Genomic DNA, 16,916 nt, shown 5'->3' on the forward strand with positions numbered 1-16,916 from the left:
ACTCAGATATATAGGAATTTAGGGTAGAGAGCACAACAAAGGGGCAGGAACGGAGGAGGGGTTCTTCATTAGAGTTCAGGAGTTCATGGTTCAAATGATCGATGCCTGATTACAGAGGAGGCGCTGCCCTTTTACCAGTTCGCAAACGGGAAGACGAGAGTCCCAGTGAGTCACGCCATCTCCACGTAATGGACCGAAGCTAGCCCTAGCAGTCTTCTGGTTGGGCTTCCTTGTACGACGAGGCCTTGGCTCTTCAGTCCCATCAGCGTCGGGTCCATCCTTGGTCTTCTCTTTTGCTTCCTGGTCGTTACCATCGGTAACAGTCATGCTGGATGAACCTCAGGTCGTCTCCTCCATCCTCATGATCCTTGACGACGGTCCCTTCCTCTTCATCAATAGGGCCACCGGTCGCTTCCTCAGTATGAGACTGCCGATCCTCCGCGGCCTCTGCTACATATTCGTCACAAGCACCCCCGGCGGTCTCATCGTTCTGGAGGCCTTTGACTCCATGGACGCCGTGAGCGTCCTCAACCCCTTCACTGGTTCCATGATCTATTTTGCGGCTCGACTGCCAACCGAGCGGTCGGCATTCACTGCCTATGTTGTTGGTACTTGGTACAACGCCCACGCTCGTGTTGGTTTCCGGCGCGTCAAACTATGTGTACTGGGTGGATCCCCAGAGCGGGTCTTTCTCTGTGGAGACGCTCAGCAACTGTCCTGCAAGAAGGCTGCCTTAGATTGCCGCCGGCGTCCACCGTGAATCTGTTCCTAGTGCCAAGATCATCTTCGGCCGCCGTTGTTACGCGGTGGAGGTCCTTGGAGGGGACATCCTGGCGGCCTTGAAGCACCGCCATGGCATGGATGTTTTCAAGATTGATGCTGCTGGGAACGTGACGGAGAGGGCCAAGAGCATCGGTAGCCTTGCTCTCTTCATCGGCGTCAGGTGCCTTGTTGTTGACACCGATTGCTTCCCGACCGGTTGAGGCCAACTGCGCTTACTTCCAACTCATTGGCCCATTCCCTTGCAAGAGTTGCATCTACAAGTTTAACATTGGAACTTATAATGAAGAACAGCTGGTCTTGGCATCCATGGACAACTTGCGCCCTTACACTTTAACGCACCTCCTCTACAACTACACTATGGACATTCCAGGTCATCTGATAACGTGGGAAAAGCGCTCCATCGACCTCGATCATGCTCAAGGGCGATTGTGCTGACTAGTTCAGCGATCCGTGCTCAGAGATAATAAGTGCTCCCTCCATACTAAAAAAATGAAGTCAGTTTTAGACAGTGACACGGTCTGCAGAGCATAACTTTGACTACTTATTTTTATAAAGATATTTATCAAAAAGTGATATATGTAATTTTTTGTGAAAGTATTTTCCAAGACAAATCTATACATATGGTTTTCACATTTCCAAACTCAACAACTTAAAAGTTATTCATGATTTACATTTCCAATGTTTGACCCAAGCCTTGTCTAAAACGACTTCATTTTTTAGTATGGAGTGAGTATTATTAGTTACTGTTTAATATATTTGTATTTGTATGTTTTTTCTCCTTTACTTTATAAGAAGTCACGAGTCTTAATTTTGATTTTTCAAACTTTATTTTTATTGACTGCTTATTATTATTATTGTACCTTTTAACTATCCTTTTTGCACTTCTTAAATACTACAATAGCATAAGGAATTGTTTGAAACCTGCACCATGTCACATAAGGCATTTCATCCATAAATTTAGCTCTAGGGGTAAATTTAGCAATTTAGGTGGCTATAAGAGCAACTCCAAGAGACTCTCTATATCCTTTCTAATTATTAATATAAACTGTAGTGAAAAATATCCTGCAATAGTTTCTTTAATTGGTTATCAAATATAGCCATCTCTATTTCTGGATTTTTTGATAGTCAAAAATAGAAAACTAGAATGACATTTAGAGTACACACAAGATATAAAAACCGTCAGGGAATAGAAAGATATAGAAAATGAATTTTATGCAAATGACTCTTGAAATGATAATTTAGAGAGTGAGTTTTACCAAGACTCTTGGAGATGCTCTAATTTTGAGAGAAAATAAAGGGATAAAAAAATGATGTCGATGATGCAGCCTTATTTGACCACCGGTTCATTTTACGATTCGTTAGTAAAAACAATTTTCACTGCCGGATAGAACAACGAATTGTTATCTGGCGCTGACATTTTCTTTCACAGCCGGTCCAATACAAATTGGTGCACTGGTCGTTTTGGCCCACGGTGAAATGGACCCTTGTTATCTCAGCCGGTTCAAATGCCCAACCAGTGATGAATACACTTATCACCGCCGGTTCATTTGGTCACCGTGCCGCCCTAGCCATAGAACCGACAGTGAAATATATTCGACTCCGGTTGTGTAAAACCCAACAATGATAAGGGCACGGGTAAGACATAGGCCCTACTCATCGGTCCCACTTGCAAGCTTTGTGGGAAGACCTAGAGAAGTGGGGGGGGGGGGGGGGGGTTGAGGATGAGAGGCTTGTGTATGTTAGGGTTCAGAAGAGAGGGATGAGATGCTCTCATCCACCCAGGGCTAAATAATAGAAGTTCAATTGGAGAACTTTTTCATCTGTTTGAACCCTCAATGGAACGAGCTCAAATAACTTCCTCTAGGGACAGACGGTACTTACATAGGTGGCTACATGCCACATCCTTGACTCATTTGTTTTGGGGGGTTGATTGAAAGCAAGCATAATTAGTGGATCACGTTTGAGTTGTGACCGTGTATATATATAAGCTGGCTAGGAATCTAGGATCGTGTTAGAAATTTTAGAAGAACAGTACCGGATGTTTGAATAGTTCTCGTCCGATTTTTGATATCGCGTACATACTCCAGAATGTATATGCGCTCTCATTTTACGGGCTGTATTTGGGCTAGAAAGCCCATTATCATCGTGTCCATTTGCTAATAAGAAGTTAGAAGCACGATCTGTGGAGCAATATTTGGGCTGAATTCGAGTCTGAAATTTGGAGGATTGGCTACCTGGCTTCACTTGAGTTGCTTTCTGTTTAGCAGTGATCGATGACGTTGGAGGGAGTTGGATCGACCAGCTCCCGCGGTCCACGTCCACCTCGGACGTAGTAGGAATCAAACCTCGCACGGGAGCCTAGGCGGCGCCGGCGGCATGGTGATTTCCCATGAGCGTAACTGCAGCGAGCAGTAATTAATGGCAATGCATGCAGTGTTGGCTGACGGGATCAACGGGTGAACTGCTCGTTGGTCTTGTCGAGTATCTGCTAGTGTTGTCGAGTACCCATTAGCTATACCGATCATAAACAAACGTTGTCCGTCCCCACGCACTATGGCTAGAGCTAGAAGAAGAAGAGAGAACAGAGCATGCACACACAATATAAGATATCAGCATTGGTCGAAGCTTTGTCTGTGAGATTGTGGGGGTATGGCCCCTGGTATCCACAGTATAAGACATGGACCGCACCATCAAAGGTGGCCCAGCCCATAGGATCAAGACGTGCACGGCGCTGCTCGGCGTGTACCGCAAACTATTGTATAGTACCAAATATACTATTTTATTTGTAACCATGTCCCTCCAGACTATATAAGAAGAGACAGAGGTCTCCTAGTGGACAAGATCTATCTACTACATCTCAATACAATACACCAAAGACACAGGAAGTAGAGTATTACGTCGATCAGACGGTCCGAACCTATCTAAATCGTTGTCTCTGCGCCTTGTGTCAGCATCCGGTTCCTGGTTACGCGCACCCCACTGACAAATCTACCATCGCGGGATACCCCTCGGTCGACAGAGATGGCAAATCTAAACTCTCTTTACTGAGTTGTCGTGTATGTCTATTTATACAACTCTACCATCTAGTCTTAGTACAACGCATATGCTGCAACAATAACTAGATAACATTCAGGGCTGACTCTGCGCCGGCCACTGCATGTGCCTACAATGCTGCAGGTGAGCTGTGCGGCGTCTGCACCTACAGCGGCTATAGTATCACAGTAGAGGGCCTTTCGGCGCCGCCTTCCCTTACTGTGTTCACACAAGGTAGCAGTAGATTATCTAACAATTTTTCCCTAATCCTACTGCTAACCCTTGTACCCCCTCCATGCCGATCATCTCCTTCAGCTTTGTGAGTCAGAGACGTCAGAGCGGCTTGGTGAGGACGTCCGCGAGTTGCCGACCAGTTTCGACGAACTCGATGACGATCTGCCCTTTATCAACACAGTCCCTAAGGAAGTGGAACTTCACGTCGATGTGTTTACTCCGATCGTGTAGAACCGGATTCTTCACGAGGGCAATGGCGGACTGATTGTCCACCATCAGTGCTGGTGGGTGAGCTTCCACACCGGTCAGCTCACCTAGTAGTCGGTGTAGCCATACAACTTGGCACACCGCTAAGGCCGTCGCTACGTACTCTGCCTCGTACGTAGATAGCGCCACCACCTTCTGTTTCAGCGACAACCATGAAATTGGAGCCGACCCAAGGAAGGCGAGCACGCCTGAGGTGCTCCGTCACCCGTCGATGTCCCCCGCCATATCTGCATCGCTGAACACAGTGAACTGCATCCTACTCCCGTCGATCTTTGGGAAGATGATCCCATGATCCACTGTCCCTTTGACGTAGCGTAGTAGCCACTTCACCGCAGCCCAGTGATCCTCTCTGGGATCCTCCATGAAGCGACTAACGTAGTCCACGGTGAACGCAATGTTCGGTCTCGTATGGACTAGGTAGCGCAGATCGTCGATGATGCTCTGATAGAGTGTCGCATCCACCTTTGCAACGGTGCTGGCCTTTGTCAGCTTCAGCCGCTCCTCCATTGAAATCACGCATGGCTTGCACTCAGCCATGCCACTCCTCTCCAACAGCTTAGAGGCATACGTGCTCTAACCGAGCGTGAGTTCCTCCTTCTCCTGTCTCATCTCGATACCGAGGTAGTAGGAGAGTGCGCCGAGATCGCTCATTCAAAAACGAGCCGCCATCTCCCGCTTAAAGCTGTTGATGTCCTCCGTGCGCGCACCAGTGACGATCAAGTCGTCCACATACACGCTGATGACGAGCTCTTCCTTCCCCCGTCGCAGCGTGTAGAGCACGTGCTCGGTTGCGCACCTCTGAAACCCAAGCTCGCCCAGCGTGGCGTCAAGCTTGGCGTTCCATGCTCATGGGGCCTACCGCAGCCCATAGAGCGCCTTACGTAGTTGGAGCACCCTGTGCTCCTCTCCCTTGATGGTGAAACCTGGAGATTACCTGACGAAGATTGTTTCCGCCAGTTTGTCGTTTAGGAAGGCCGATTTAATGTTCAAGTGATGGACGCGCCAGTCATTTGCTGCTGCCAAAGCAAGTAGCAAACGAACCGACTCCATGTGCGCTACTAGCGCAAAGACCTCCTCGAAGTCTATGCCCTCGCGCTGAACAAAGCCTTGGGCGACGAGGCGCGCCTTGTGCTTGACAATGGCGTCAAGCTCGTCCCGCTTGTCCTTGTACACCCGCTTTAGGCTGATTCGACGGCATCCTGGAGGTGGATCGACGAGCTGCCAAGTCTCATTTTCCTCGATCGCCTTCATCTCCTCCAGCATCGTTCGTCGACAGTTTCCATCGCGCTCGGCTAGCATGAACATGGGTGGTTCCTCTGCACTGACGAGTAGCAGCTCTGCGTCATTGAGCAGCCTGCTCGCTAGACCTGAGGGACCTGTGCCGCCGATGATGTCATCCAGCCTACGGAACCGCACCTCCTCACCTTCGTGGTAGGCGTCCATGAACTCAGTGATGTCACTTGGAGGTGAGGCGAACTCGATCCGCGTCGATGGAGTTCCCTGTTCCGCTGGAGTGCCTGGCTCAGCACCTAGAGTGCTCGGCACTACTTCTGGGCAGCTCGTCATAACTCCTGCAGTGTTTGGCCACACTATAGAAGTGTCCAGCCTTAGTCTTAGAGTGGTCGGTACCACTACAAGACGTCTTGGCTCCGTCACGGGAGTGCTCGGCACCTGTTCTAGAGTGGTTACCACCACTACAGAACCTCCTGACACCACTCCTGGCGTGCTCGACATCCCTCTAGGAGTGCTCAGCACTCTTCCTAGAGTGCTCAACATCCCTCCCGAAGTGCTCGGCACTACCCTAGGAGTGCTCGGTTCTACTGCCGGAGTGCTCGGTACTCCTCTCGAAGTGCTCAGCACCTCTTCCCCAGCGTCTCCACCACCGTGGATGACCAAGTGCTCGACGACGAAGGTGTTGATGAAGCCACCAGTTTCCCCCATGCTCGAACTGCTCTGGTCCCAAGCCGCCTTCTCGTCGAACACAACGTCGCACGAGACAAGCACCTTGTCTCCGCATGGGTCATAGAGCTGGTACGCCTTGGTACCCTCCGCGTAGCCTAGGAACACCATGGGTGTGCTCCTGTCCTCCAGCTTGGTGAGGTTTAGCTTCGTCTTCTTGATGTGGCCGATGTAGCCGAATGTCCAGAGGAAGGACACGCTCGACTTGCGCCCATACCAAGCTTCGAACGACGTCTTGCCCATCAGGGCCTTGGTCAGAGCACGATTGAGGATGAACACCGCCGTGGTCACCGCCTCTCCCCAGAACCTTGCCGGCATGCCTTTGGCCTTCATCATGGATCGGGCCATGCCGACCACCATTTGGTTCCGTCGCTCCACCACGCCATTCTGTTGTGGCGAGTACGGCGCGGTGTGGTGTTGCCCCACACCTTGATCCACGCAGTACACAGCGAACTCCACTGAAGTGAATTCACCACCGCGATTAGTCCTCAGCACGTGTGCCTTCTTGCTGCTCTCGGCCTCCGCGCGCGTCTTGAACTTCTTGATCGCCGCCGCCGCTTCATCCTTGCTCGTCAGGAGTTGCAGCCGCATGTAGCGACTATAATCATCCATGAGCAGGAGAAAGTACCACCAACTACTGTTTGTAGCAGGCGTGATCAGCCCCGTAGAGGTCACCGTGGATGAGCTCAAGAGCGTCCTTCACGTGATACTTGGTCACCTTTGGGAAAGGTAGCCTCATCTGCTTCCCGGCCAGGTAGCTGTCACACAGCTCGCCTCCGTGCTTGATGTGGGGTAGCCCTCGGACCATCTTCTCCAGCCGACCAACTGCGTTGAAGCTGAGATGTCCAAACCAGGCATGCCACATCCATGGTTCCTTGGAGTGCCTTACCGCCAGGCACACCGGCTGCTCTACCTTCAGGTCGAGCAGGTACAACCGGTTCAGGGACCTCTTCACCTTGGCGAGAAGTTGCTACTCCTAGTCCCTGATCCTAAGGACTCTATCCTTGATCAGTACCTCGCTACCACGCTCATCCAGCTGACCAATGTTGATGATGCTGGAACGCAACTGCGGGATGTAATATACATTCATTAGCGCGCGGTGCTTCCCGTTCTGGCATCTGAAGATAATGGTGCTGCGCCCTTGGATAGCCACCCTTGAGCCGTCACCAAACTTCACCGTACCGGTAACATCGCCATCAAGCTCGGAGAAGGATGTCTTGGAGCCCGTCATGTGGTTACTGGCACCAGAGTCCAGATACCACCGCTGCTCCTAGTCGGTGCCCACACGTCCGAGGTGAACTTGGGCACGTGGTTCGTCGAGGTTGACGGTCTTTAGGGCCTTCCCAGGTCCTTCCACCGTCGTTGCCTCTTTCCTCTCCTTGGCCTCGACGTCGTGCAGTGCACAGAACGTCGCCATCAGGATAATGGCCTCATCCTCATTATCGGCTTCCGCTAGATGAGCCTGAGCCTTCTTTTCCTACTTATGGTTTGGGCACTCCCGTGCCTAATGGCCCATCTTCCCGCAATGTCGGCGGGCATTGGGGTCGACCTGCTTCTTCTCCGAAGAAGCCTTGCTGCGGCGCTTGCCCTCGCCACCGCGACTGGAGGAGGCTGCCTTCTTAGAGTTCCTCCAAGTAGCCCAGTCCTCTTTCGTCAGCAGGAGTTTCCCATTGTCCTTTGTTGCTGTCGCCTGCTCCAGGCGCTCTTCCACCACCCGCAGATGGTCTGTCACATCCTTAATGGTGAGGGTGGACAAATTCAGCATCGTCTCTATGGAGAGAGCGATCTGGATGTACTTTACCGACACGGAGTGGAGGTACTTGGAGACCGCCTCCTCTTCGTCGATGGTGACGCCATGGCTCTTCAGCTTGCTGGTGAGCGTCTGCAGGCGGAGAGAGAAGTCCTTCACCGTTTCACCATCCTTAAACTTGAGATTGGCATACTCCTGCTTTAGAAGCTGGGCCGTCGCCTTCTTTGCGCGGTCGGAACCGACGCGCATCGCCGCAATAGCCTCCCATGCCTCCTTAGCCGAGCTCTTTGTCCCCAATGGCTCCCGGTACTCTGCTGGTACAGCAGCGAAGATAGCCTCCAACACTGACATGTCATCTTCTTCATTGTCGGTGCCCTTGTCAATAGTATTCTAGAGCCGTCGGGCTCTGAGCTTGACCTTCATAGTTGGTGCGAGTCAGCGTCGGCCAACTGGTGCCACTGACCTCCTGCACCGTGAGAACAACGACCTCTGGTCGTGGCTGGGCAGCCACAGTAGTGCCACTGCTATCGCCTATCTCCGAACCGCCCGTCATCGTCAGCAGTTAGTCTGGCGACGGCGCTTGTACGACTCTGAAATCACTTGTTGGCCCATAGGATCACCGGCTCAGGCGAGTGAACCATTCGCCGATCTTGTCGAGCACCCGCTAGTGTTGTCGAGCACCCACTAGCTGTGCCGACCACGAACAAGCGTTGTCCGTCCCCACGCACTATGGCTAGAGCTAGAAGAAGAAGAGAGAATAGAGCATGCACACACAATATAAGACACCAGCGTTGGCCGAAGCCCTGTCTGTGATATGGCAAATCTGAACTCTATTTACTGAGTTGTCGTGTATGTCTATTTATACAACTCTATCTATCTAGTCCTAGTACAGTGCACATGCTGCAACAGTAACTGGATAACATTCATGGCTGACTTTACGCCGGCCACTGCATGTGCCTACAGTGCTGCAGGTGAACTGTGGACGTCTTCACTTGCAGCGGCTAAAGTATCACGGCAGGGGGCCTTTCAACGTCGTCTTTCCTTATTGTGTTCATTAGCAGTAGATTATGCAGGTGCAGTGGAACGCCAGATGATCCTTTCTTCTTCCGCTCGATCGACCTCAAGGCTTGCCGCTGGCTCTGCTATTTAACCCACCAGGCCACCACACCGTGCTCTCTTCACCAGCCTCAGTCAGCAAACAGATATCAAAACCCTAAACCTCGAGGGTCCATCGATCGTGACCATGGCTCAGGGCTGGTCGTCGCTTCCGGCGGACCTCGTGAACCGCGTCGCCGACTGCCTCCTGGCCACCAACGACCTCGACTGCTACACCGACCTTCGCGCCGTCTGCCACCACTGGCGCTTCGTCACCGCCGACCCCGGGAGCAACCAGCATGACCCTCGCTTTCGCCCCACCCGGTGGGTCATGCTGGATGAACACGAGGTCTCCTCCGCCGTTAACACTTACGGTCCGTTCGTCTTCGTCAACACCGCCACCGGCCGATTCCTCCGCAGGAGATTGCTGCTCCTCCCTGACCGCGACAGCGACAGGGACATTGACTACCTCTTCGTCACAAGCACCACCGGCGGCCTCATCGTTCTGGCGGCCAGGAAACCCCCGCACGCCGTGAGCGTCCTCAACCTCTTTACCGGCTCCTTGATCCGTTTTGCGGCGCCACTGCCGGGCGAGTCGGGTCTGTGGCTCCGGTTCACTGCCGACGTTGTCGGCTCATCCCCTACACTAGTCCTGGTCGCCGTCGGGTGTAGCTTGGTGTACTGGGCGGAACCCCAGAGCGAGTGTTTCTGTGACTCTGATATGAGGCACCGTGAATGTCCTGCAAGCAGGCTACCCCAGATCGCCGCAGCCGTGAACCGTGAATCTGTGTCGTCTGATGCCAAGGACATGGTCGATCTGCTTCCATCTGAGGACGACGACGGGGGCTGTCGTTGTTACGCGGTTGTGGCCGCCGGCGGGGATATGTTGGCGGTCTTGAAGCGGCGCCGTGGCATGGGTGTGTTCAAGATTGACTCTGCCGGGAACGTCATGGAGAGGGTGAAGAGCATCGGGAGGCAAGCTCTATTCCTCGGCGTCAGGTGCCTTGCCGTTGACACCGATGGCTTCCCAACAGTTGAGGCCAACTGCGCTTACTTCGAACTCACCGTCCGTGGCACGAACCAGTGTTACATCTACAAGTTTAACATTGGAATTTATGATGATGATGAAGAACCAGAGCTGGTCTCGGCAGCTATGGACAACCTGCGCCCTTTGACAATAACGCAGCTCCTGTGCAACCACACCATGCCCATTCCAAATCGACTGTATATTTGGAAGGTGTTCTGCAAGTACCTCGAGGCCGATTATTACCACAACTATATCGATTACGTTGATGATGAATGACGACAATACGTTTCATATCCTTACTTTGAAGATTATTAGGAATATATGTGAGGTTCAACCAGATGATGGTGGCTATATATCTGGCTATTGATGTCCTATCTTCAACATATCCTCCATCCCAAATTACAAGACGTATGACTTTTTTGACATCAAGTTTGACCATTCGTCTATGACTTTTTTGCCACTCGTCTTATTAAAAAAATTATGTAAATATAGTCAAATTTAAATCATTTTTGAAGAACTTTTATTAATAAACCAAGCTATGACAAAAGAAGAGATATTTTGCATTAATTTTTTGAATAAGACGTGTGGTCAAACTTAGTATAAAAAAGTTAAATGTCTTATAATTTGGGATGGATTGAGTATCTTTGAAGCCTTGAGCGTACAACACCAGTATTACCTAGCTATTAATTCTTCAAATAAAGTGTGCATATTGCAGTTTTATTGTGCGGATTAAATTATGAATCCGTTCCATCCCGCTGCTTAATTATATGCTAGTACTAAAACTAGCATATAAGTAGCCTGACCGTGACGCGTGACATGTGCGGCCAGAGGAGAGAGTGACGGGTCTCGCCGTTTTTTCTGTTGTGATACATTTTTTGCAGGAATAGTAGGAATACAAATGAAAATACAGGTAAAGGCTGGCACAGATCTCGAGAGAAGCTTTTACGGTGAAGATAGCACCTGCTACAGCATGTTCGCAAATGTTGGTTGTCGTGAAGAGCCATCGAGAGTCGAGACTGCCCTGCAAGCAGGCAGCCAACGCACTAGCAGCCGGCGCGTCTTTTAGGGCGTGTTTGAGTGATTGGAGAAAGGTGGCTCACGTGGCTGGCCAGAGATTGGCTAGAATTAGACATGCTCATCAGGTCGTGTTTAGGCTGCACAAACGAATTTAGGCACCTTGCATCAGCTCATGGGTAGAGTTATCCCTTTCTTCTTCCCTGCTCCTACCACCATTCTTGGGGGGGCATTTTGCACAAACACGTTGCATACATAGCGCAACTCTGCTCTTCCTAGTGTAATCGCAACCACCGGCCGTCTCCCGTGCGTGTGTGCCCTACCAGAGCTCGTCATCGGAGAGGGAGGTGGGCACCTGCGACGACGGCAGCACTGCCCATGGCGAGGTGGGGAGGGGGCAACAGGCGGACTGCGTTGCCAACCGGAGGTGACTCTAGCGTCCACTCGTGGCTACAGCGAGCCTAGCTCGCGTTCGTTCCCTGGATGCATCATCTTTGCTGCTTTAATGACCATACGGGGCGGGCTAGCGGGCTAGGTCAGGTAAACAAACAGCCGGCATCTGGCGGGGCTGGCCGGCCGTCTGGGGCCGAGGAAACAAACGCGCCCTTACAGGACCAGCAGACGAGCAGTGGAGCGGTCTCCGTGCGCTCTATACCACCAGCAGCCCAAGCTGACCCTTTCTTCCTCGCCTCCGCCCGGCACCCCGGCGTCCGCACCACTGCGGTCCCTACACCTGCACCCCGGCGCGCCCGTAGCCGAGCAATCCAAGCTGACATTTTCTTTCCAGCCTCCGGCCCCGCCCGGCTATCTCATTCGTCTTTCACGGGCTGTTCCTCGCCCCTGACTCATGAGTGCTTCTAGTGCAGGGGAGCCTGCAGTATTTGCCGGCGGATCGCAAGCCGTCTGCGATTCGGCCACGCAATTGAGCAGCCGACACAGAAGCAGAGTACCCCTGCATCGCAGATCCAGGGGATTCAAGAAAATCATCGAGTTCGCAACGGCGATACGCCTGCTGGTCTTGCGATTCCTGGATCTCTATTTTCTGCTTCATCGTCGCACCAGGTCGGGCAACATCAAAATCTCCTTAAGAGGTAACCAATCCATCAGCAACAACTATTTTTATCATTGAATTGCATCGGCGTCGTAGGTGGTGCAGCACTGCTTGAGGATTTTTTGCTCCTTTAACAGGTTTAGGGTGAGAAGACATGGAGCTGTATTTTGGTAGCGAAGTGCTTGCATTCAGAGACATGGGTCATTATGTTTTTTTTCTTTCTGTGTGTGATTTAATTAGGTTGAACTGAAGTCGTACTAGTTTTCCATTAGGGTAGTGTTTAGTTCCCAAAATTTTGCAAAATTTTTTAAGATTCCCTGTCACATCGAATCTTTGGATGCATGCATGAAGCATTAAATATAAATAAAAAATAAAACTAATTACACAGTTTAGACAAAATTCACGAGACGAATCTTTTAAGCCTAATTAGACTATGATTGGACACTAATTGTCAAATAACAACGAAAATGCTACAGTATCATTTCGCCAAAAATTTCGCCAACTAAACAAGGCCTAGGTTGGAACCATGAACATTGGTAGGCTGAATGAAGAACCATCAGTTTGTCCTAAACATAGCAAAACCTGGCATATTTGATACCTTGGCCCTCGTGACAGTGTGCAGTGATGATGGGACATCTGTATAGACTTTTCAAGTTATAAATTCAGTATATATCTCGTTTCAATGCAGGAAGAGAGGCAAACACGGTCCAGATTCAAGGATTTCACGTATGGAACAAAGTGCTATTACTGAGGCAATCTGAACTTCTACCAGTCGCAAGGGGCAGCCTGTTTTCGTGCCTGCCGTTGGCACGGAGTTCAACTCAGCCAAAGAAGCAAAAGATTTCTATAACTTATATTCATGGGAAATTGGATTTGGCATTAGAAGAGGTAGAAACAAAACCAATGGCAACAATTATATAACCAGGCAGGATTTTGTATGCTCATGTGAGGTAATATAGAAAACTACATGCTTACGTTTCTTATTTTTAGTATTGACAATGCCATTGAAATTGTGCTCATCATTTTTCTAATTGCTAAACCAGGGCATGAACAAAAGGGTAGCAACATGCAGGAGGACTGAGTGCAAAGCCATGGTTAGGCTCCATCGCACCAGTGATCATGGATGGGTTATTTCTCGGTTTGAGATGCAACACAACCATCCTTGCTCTGCCACAAATGGGCCTAACAAACAGTGGCCATCACATAGTGACATTGATCCGATGACCAAGGATGTTGTTCGAAAGCTTCGTGAAAATAATAGACCTATAGAGAGGGTTTGCACTGGACAGGACGACGACACGCGGACTTTCCCCGAAGGTAAGCATGCAGCCTCTCCCTCATTTTCATGTCAGTTCGCTCCATGGCCAGCCACCTCCTTAAACGTAAGATTGCAATACACACGAGTCCGAATAGATATGGCCCTTGGTATAGTTAACAACTTTGTGCTGATGCATTTGGTTCCTTTCTTCTGGCATATACAAAGGTTGTCATGCATCATTTTTGTGGAAACAATATTTTCATGAGTACATTTCTTGCGCATGCAGCAGCTGGTGGCCTGAGCCCGAGCCAGATGAGTGATGGGTTGGAGGAGGTTCTCGGGACCTCGGGCCTCGACACCGTGGCCCCGAAGGAGGCGCGTCCGCTGTGCGAGCTAGAGCGCTCCCTGCGTATCCAGAGGATGGCCACGCCCGTTCCCGTGGAGATGGAGCAGCCCCCGGCCGCGACGTCTGGCGGCACGCGCGTGTTGAGGCGCCGGAAATGGCTGCTCCCCACGGAGACGGAGATGGACGATGGCGGACGGTCTTCGGCTCCTTCCGCCTGCGGGACTCTCGCACCCGCACCCCAGATCTTCGACAGAGATCTCGGCAGTGGGCGTCTTTCTTCTTGTTCTCCGTAAGTGGGCTGTCCGCAGTCGGCACCGCACCCCTTCATTCATGAGTTCTCGTCGCCCGTTGTGCTCTCTCCACGTCTCACAGCATTCCTGCACGCAACAGCCTCCCAGCTTCAGTGCAACGGACTATGGTTGCCGATTCCCTGCTCGCCGCTTCGGAGCACCATCTGCCACTTTCCACAGCTACACGACAGGAGCTGACTGATCTGTCCAGGGAGAACGAAGAAATGAAGGCCGAGCTCGGAAAGCTCCGGAGCGAGCTGAACCTCTTTCGATCCGAAGCCGAGCGGGTCAAGAAGGATCAGAAGCATCAGTGCCGCGACACCTACGGTCGTGCCCGTGCTGCTCTCCGCCAGCTAGCTGGAACTAGATCCAGGTGAGCTGCCGCATCTGCCGGGGGACCGGGGACGACGACTCGGACTCTTCTTTGAGAGAATTATGTATTTGGCACTAAAATAAATCGGTCTTTCATATTTGGCACTAGAAAATTTGAACTTCCTTATCTAGCATCGAGTTGAAATTTTCTTTCGTAAATGGCACTGCCGTCCATTTAGACGAGTAACGGTGTCAAATGGCTAGCAAAATGACATAAATGTCCTTGATTGTAGCAAAAGTCCATAGTGCTAAATAGGGAAAAAAATAAATAGACATGTTGTCAAATAAGAAAATCATAAATATCATAAATATACTTTGAACTAAAATGTGGATTTTTGATAATTAAAGACTGTAAATAAATAATCAATAAATACATAATTGGTAATAGCAGGTAACTTATGTTTTCAAGGTATTTATCTTTTAGTTTTATAAAACAAAAGGAGAGACATCATGGCTCAAGAGCAGAGCACACCGTGCATGGCTCGGTCGGCGTTTGACGCTGAGCGATTCAGCACCGGGCCGATTGGCCACGAGCGCACCCAAGTCGTGTCGCGCCATCTGGCATCGCTATCCTGCTCCACACCAGCGCAGGAGAGGCCGCGTTTTGCGCAGCACAGCCACCACTCGTCCCACGCCCAGAGCCAATGACCGGCGTCGCGTCGAGCTCCAGCGCCATCGCGTCATCTCTAGACAGAGAAGCTGCTCGACGACCTCCTCCTCGCCGAGACGCACGCTGCGCTGCGCATGAACGGTCGTGGCGCATCCAGGCTTTGGCGCGGATCTTGCAGGTGATTATGCAGGAACTTCTCGATCGCTCCCTTCTCCCCGAGGAGCCGTCCATTCTCCCCCTCCAACACCCACGGCGGGTCTTCCTCTCCGAGTCACCCCTCGCCGGACCTCCTCCAAGTTTCGGAAACTCGGGCGGCATCGACCATGAATCCAGTTGTCGGTGTTTTGGAACCGGGGGTCCCTCAACTAACAAGTGAATTTGTGCTGCGTGCCCCTAATCCTGGATGGTGATGCAAAGAGACACAAGGTTTATACTAGTTCAGGCAATCGAGGCCCTACGTCCAGTCTGAGAGATCGATCTTATGTTCCTTGCACCGGAGTGCTCGTAGTAGGGGATTACAAGCTAGGTGAGAGAGGGAGCTAGCCCCAGGTCTCGGCGAGGGTGGTGCGGGCTGCTTGAGGCGTTGTTCTCAAGCAGCGTGGAAGTGTGTCGTTCTATCGGTGTCTTCGTCTCCTTTTTTTCTCCCCTCCTACGAGGCCCAAATCCTCTCCTTTTATAGTTGAAGGGAGGACGAAGGTAGTACATGTATCACTATGCGACGTCGTGCTAATAGAAGTGGCACGTTCGAACCCTGTGGCCCGTTCCGGTGGCGGCGTGGCCGTAGGAGCGATCCGTCCTTGGAATACTGGAGCGACGTGGTTGTCCCATCAGGTCCTGTGCGTCGTGGGAGCCCCGGGAATGTCTCGGAGCAGACGTTACAGCGAACGTGCAAGCCCTGGTGGACAGATTGTGCGCGAGGCCGAGGCCTGGTTGGTGCCGAGGCTTGTACTGCGGTGGGGGGTCTCGGCAGGCACGAACCCCAAGATTGCCGAGGCCCCGGTGTACAGTGCCGAGGCCTCGAGCGGGCGGCGGGTCGCGGGTGCAGCGTTAGGACACAGTGGCTGGTAACCCCCGTCATACTCTGTCCCAGGTGCTGATCGTGGACACAGTGCTGGGTCACAGTTGCCGGTAACCCCCGCCGTACTCTATCCCAGGCGCTGATCGTGGACACAGTGCTGGGTCACAGTTGCCGGTAACCCCCGCCGTGCCCTGTCCCAGCCGGTATGGCGCTGATGCGACTTCGGGCCGCATCGGCCATTCTGTGACGTTGAGCCACGGTCCGGCGGAGATTGCGGGAGTGGTTGAAAGTATTAATGAGACGTGACGCGTTGTCGGGAGGGTCGACCGTGGTGGGGGGCGATGGACCACGGACAAGCCGGCCCCGAGCGACACAGAGAGAGGCCTCGCGTGATACGGAGAACGCGCTTCCCGCCGAGGCCTTCCGTGGAGAGCCTCGGGTGGGGCGGAGACGGCGTTCCTTGCCGAGGCCTTCCCTGGGGAGCCTCGCGCGAAGCGGAGTTGGCGTCAGGATGCCGAGACCTCCTGCTCTATAAATGGGGGCGGCGTGTCCGAGCCCTGTAGCCGGCCACTGTTGTGGTATGGTCGATGGAGTGGCCTCGTCCTTGTCGTGCAGAGGTGACGCGCCGGTCATACTTGAACTTGTGCGTCGTGGGGCTCCAGTACAGCTTGATGCAGGATATGGCGGGTGACGTGCTGGTCATCATGCGATGACGTCGTAGGGAGCTGTGGCTCTGCAGATGGCGAGGCCGAGCCATCGTGGGGGGTTCGGCGGACATAGATCCTCAGGCTGCCGGGCCCCTGAAGCAT

The 16,916-nt window shown here is 51.9% G+C and overlaps 2 protein-coding genes across 5 annotated transcripts; one reads left to right on the plus strand and one right to left on the minus strand.

Moving 5' to 3' along the window:
- Positions 1-4,518: 4,518 nt before the first annotated feature.
- LOC136455579 (uncharacterized mitochondrial protein AtMg00810-like) lies at positions 4,519-4,854 on the minus strand. Its single transcript, XM_066455544.1, has one exon. It carries the CDS (start codon positions 4,852-4,854, stop codon positions 4,519-4,521), a length of 336 nt encoding a protein of 111 aa, XP_066311641.1.
- A 6,456-nt stretch (positions 4,855-11,310) lies between these two features.
- On the plus strand, positions 11,311-14,660 carry LOC136454047 (uncharacterized). 4 transcript variants are annotated; one of them, XM_066454600.1, is made up of 6 exons: positions 11,311-11,589; positions 12,024-12,253; positions 12,351-13,163; positions 13,257-13,530; positions 13,758-14,106; positions 14,208-14,660. In XM_066454600.1, the coding sequence occupies exons 4-6, from the start codon at positions 13,260-13,262 to the stop codon at positions 14,482-14,484; spliced, it is 897 nt and encodes a 298-aa protein (XP_066310697.1). In that variant the 5' UTR covers positions 11,311-11,589; positions 12,024-12,253; positions 12,351-13,163; positions 13,257-13,259; the 3' UTR covers positions 14,485-14,660. The 4 variants fall into 4 exon arrangements, with proteins under 4 accessions (XP_066310697.1, XP_066310695.1, XP_066310696.1 ...); XM_066454598.1 differs by lacking the exon at positions 11,311-11,589 and having other exon boundaries at positions 11,616-12,253; XM_066454599.1 differs by lacking the exon at positions 11,311-11,589 and having other exon boundaries at positions 11,616-12,253; positions 12,902-13,163.
- The last annotated feature ends 2,256 nt before the right edge of the window (positions 14,661-16,916 follow it).

The sequence above is a fragment of the Miscanthus floridulus genome, chromosome 5, assembly GCF_019320115.1.
Source record: "Miscanthus floridulus cultivar M001 chromosome 5, ASM1932011v1, whole genome shotgun sequence".
Lineage (NCBI taxonomy): Eukaryota > Viridiplantae > Streptophyta > Magnoliopsida > Poales > Poaceae > Miscanthus > Miscanthus floridulus.

Coding starts and splice junctions, on each gene's coding strand:
- LOC136455579 (XM_066455544.1), bottom strand. CDS start 4,854: ATGGCTGAGTGCAAGCCATGCGTGATTTCAATGGAGGAGCGGCTGAAG.
- LOC136454047 (XM_066454600.1), top strand. CDS start 13,260: ATGAACAAAAGGGTAGCAACATGCAGGAGGACTGAGTGCAAAGCCATG. Junction 13,531..13,757: donor CACGCGGACTTTCCCCGAAG/GTAAGCATGCAG, acceptor TTGCGCATGCAG/CAGCTGGTGGCCTGAGCCCG. Junction 14,107..14,207: donor CGTCTTTCTTCTTGTTCTCC/GTAAGTGGGCTG, acceptor TGCACGCAACAG/CCTCCCAGCTTCAGTGCAAC.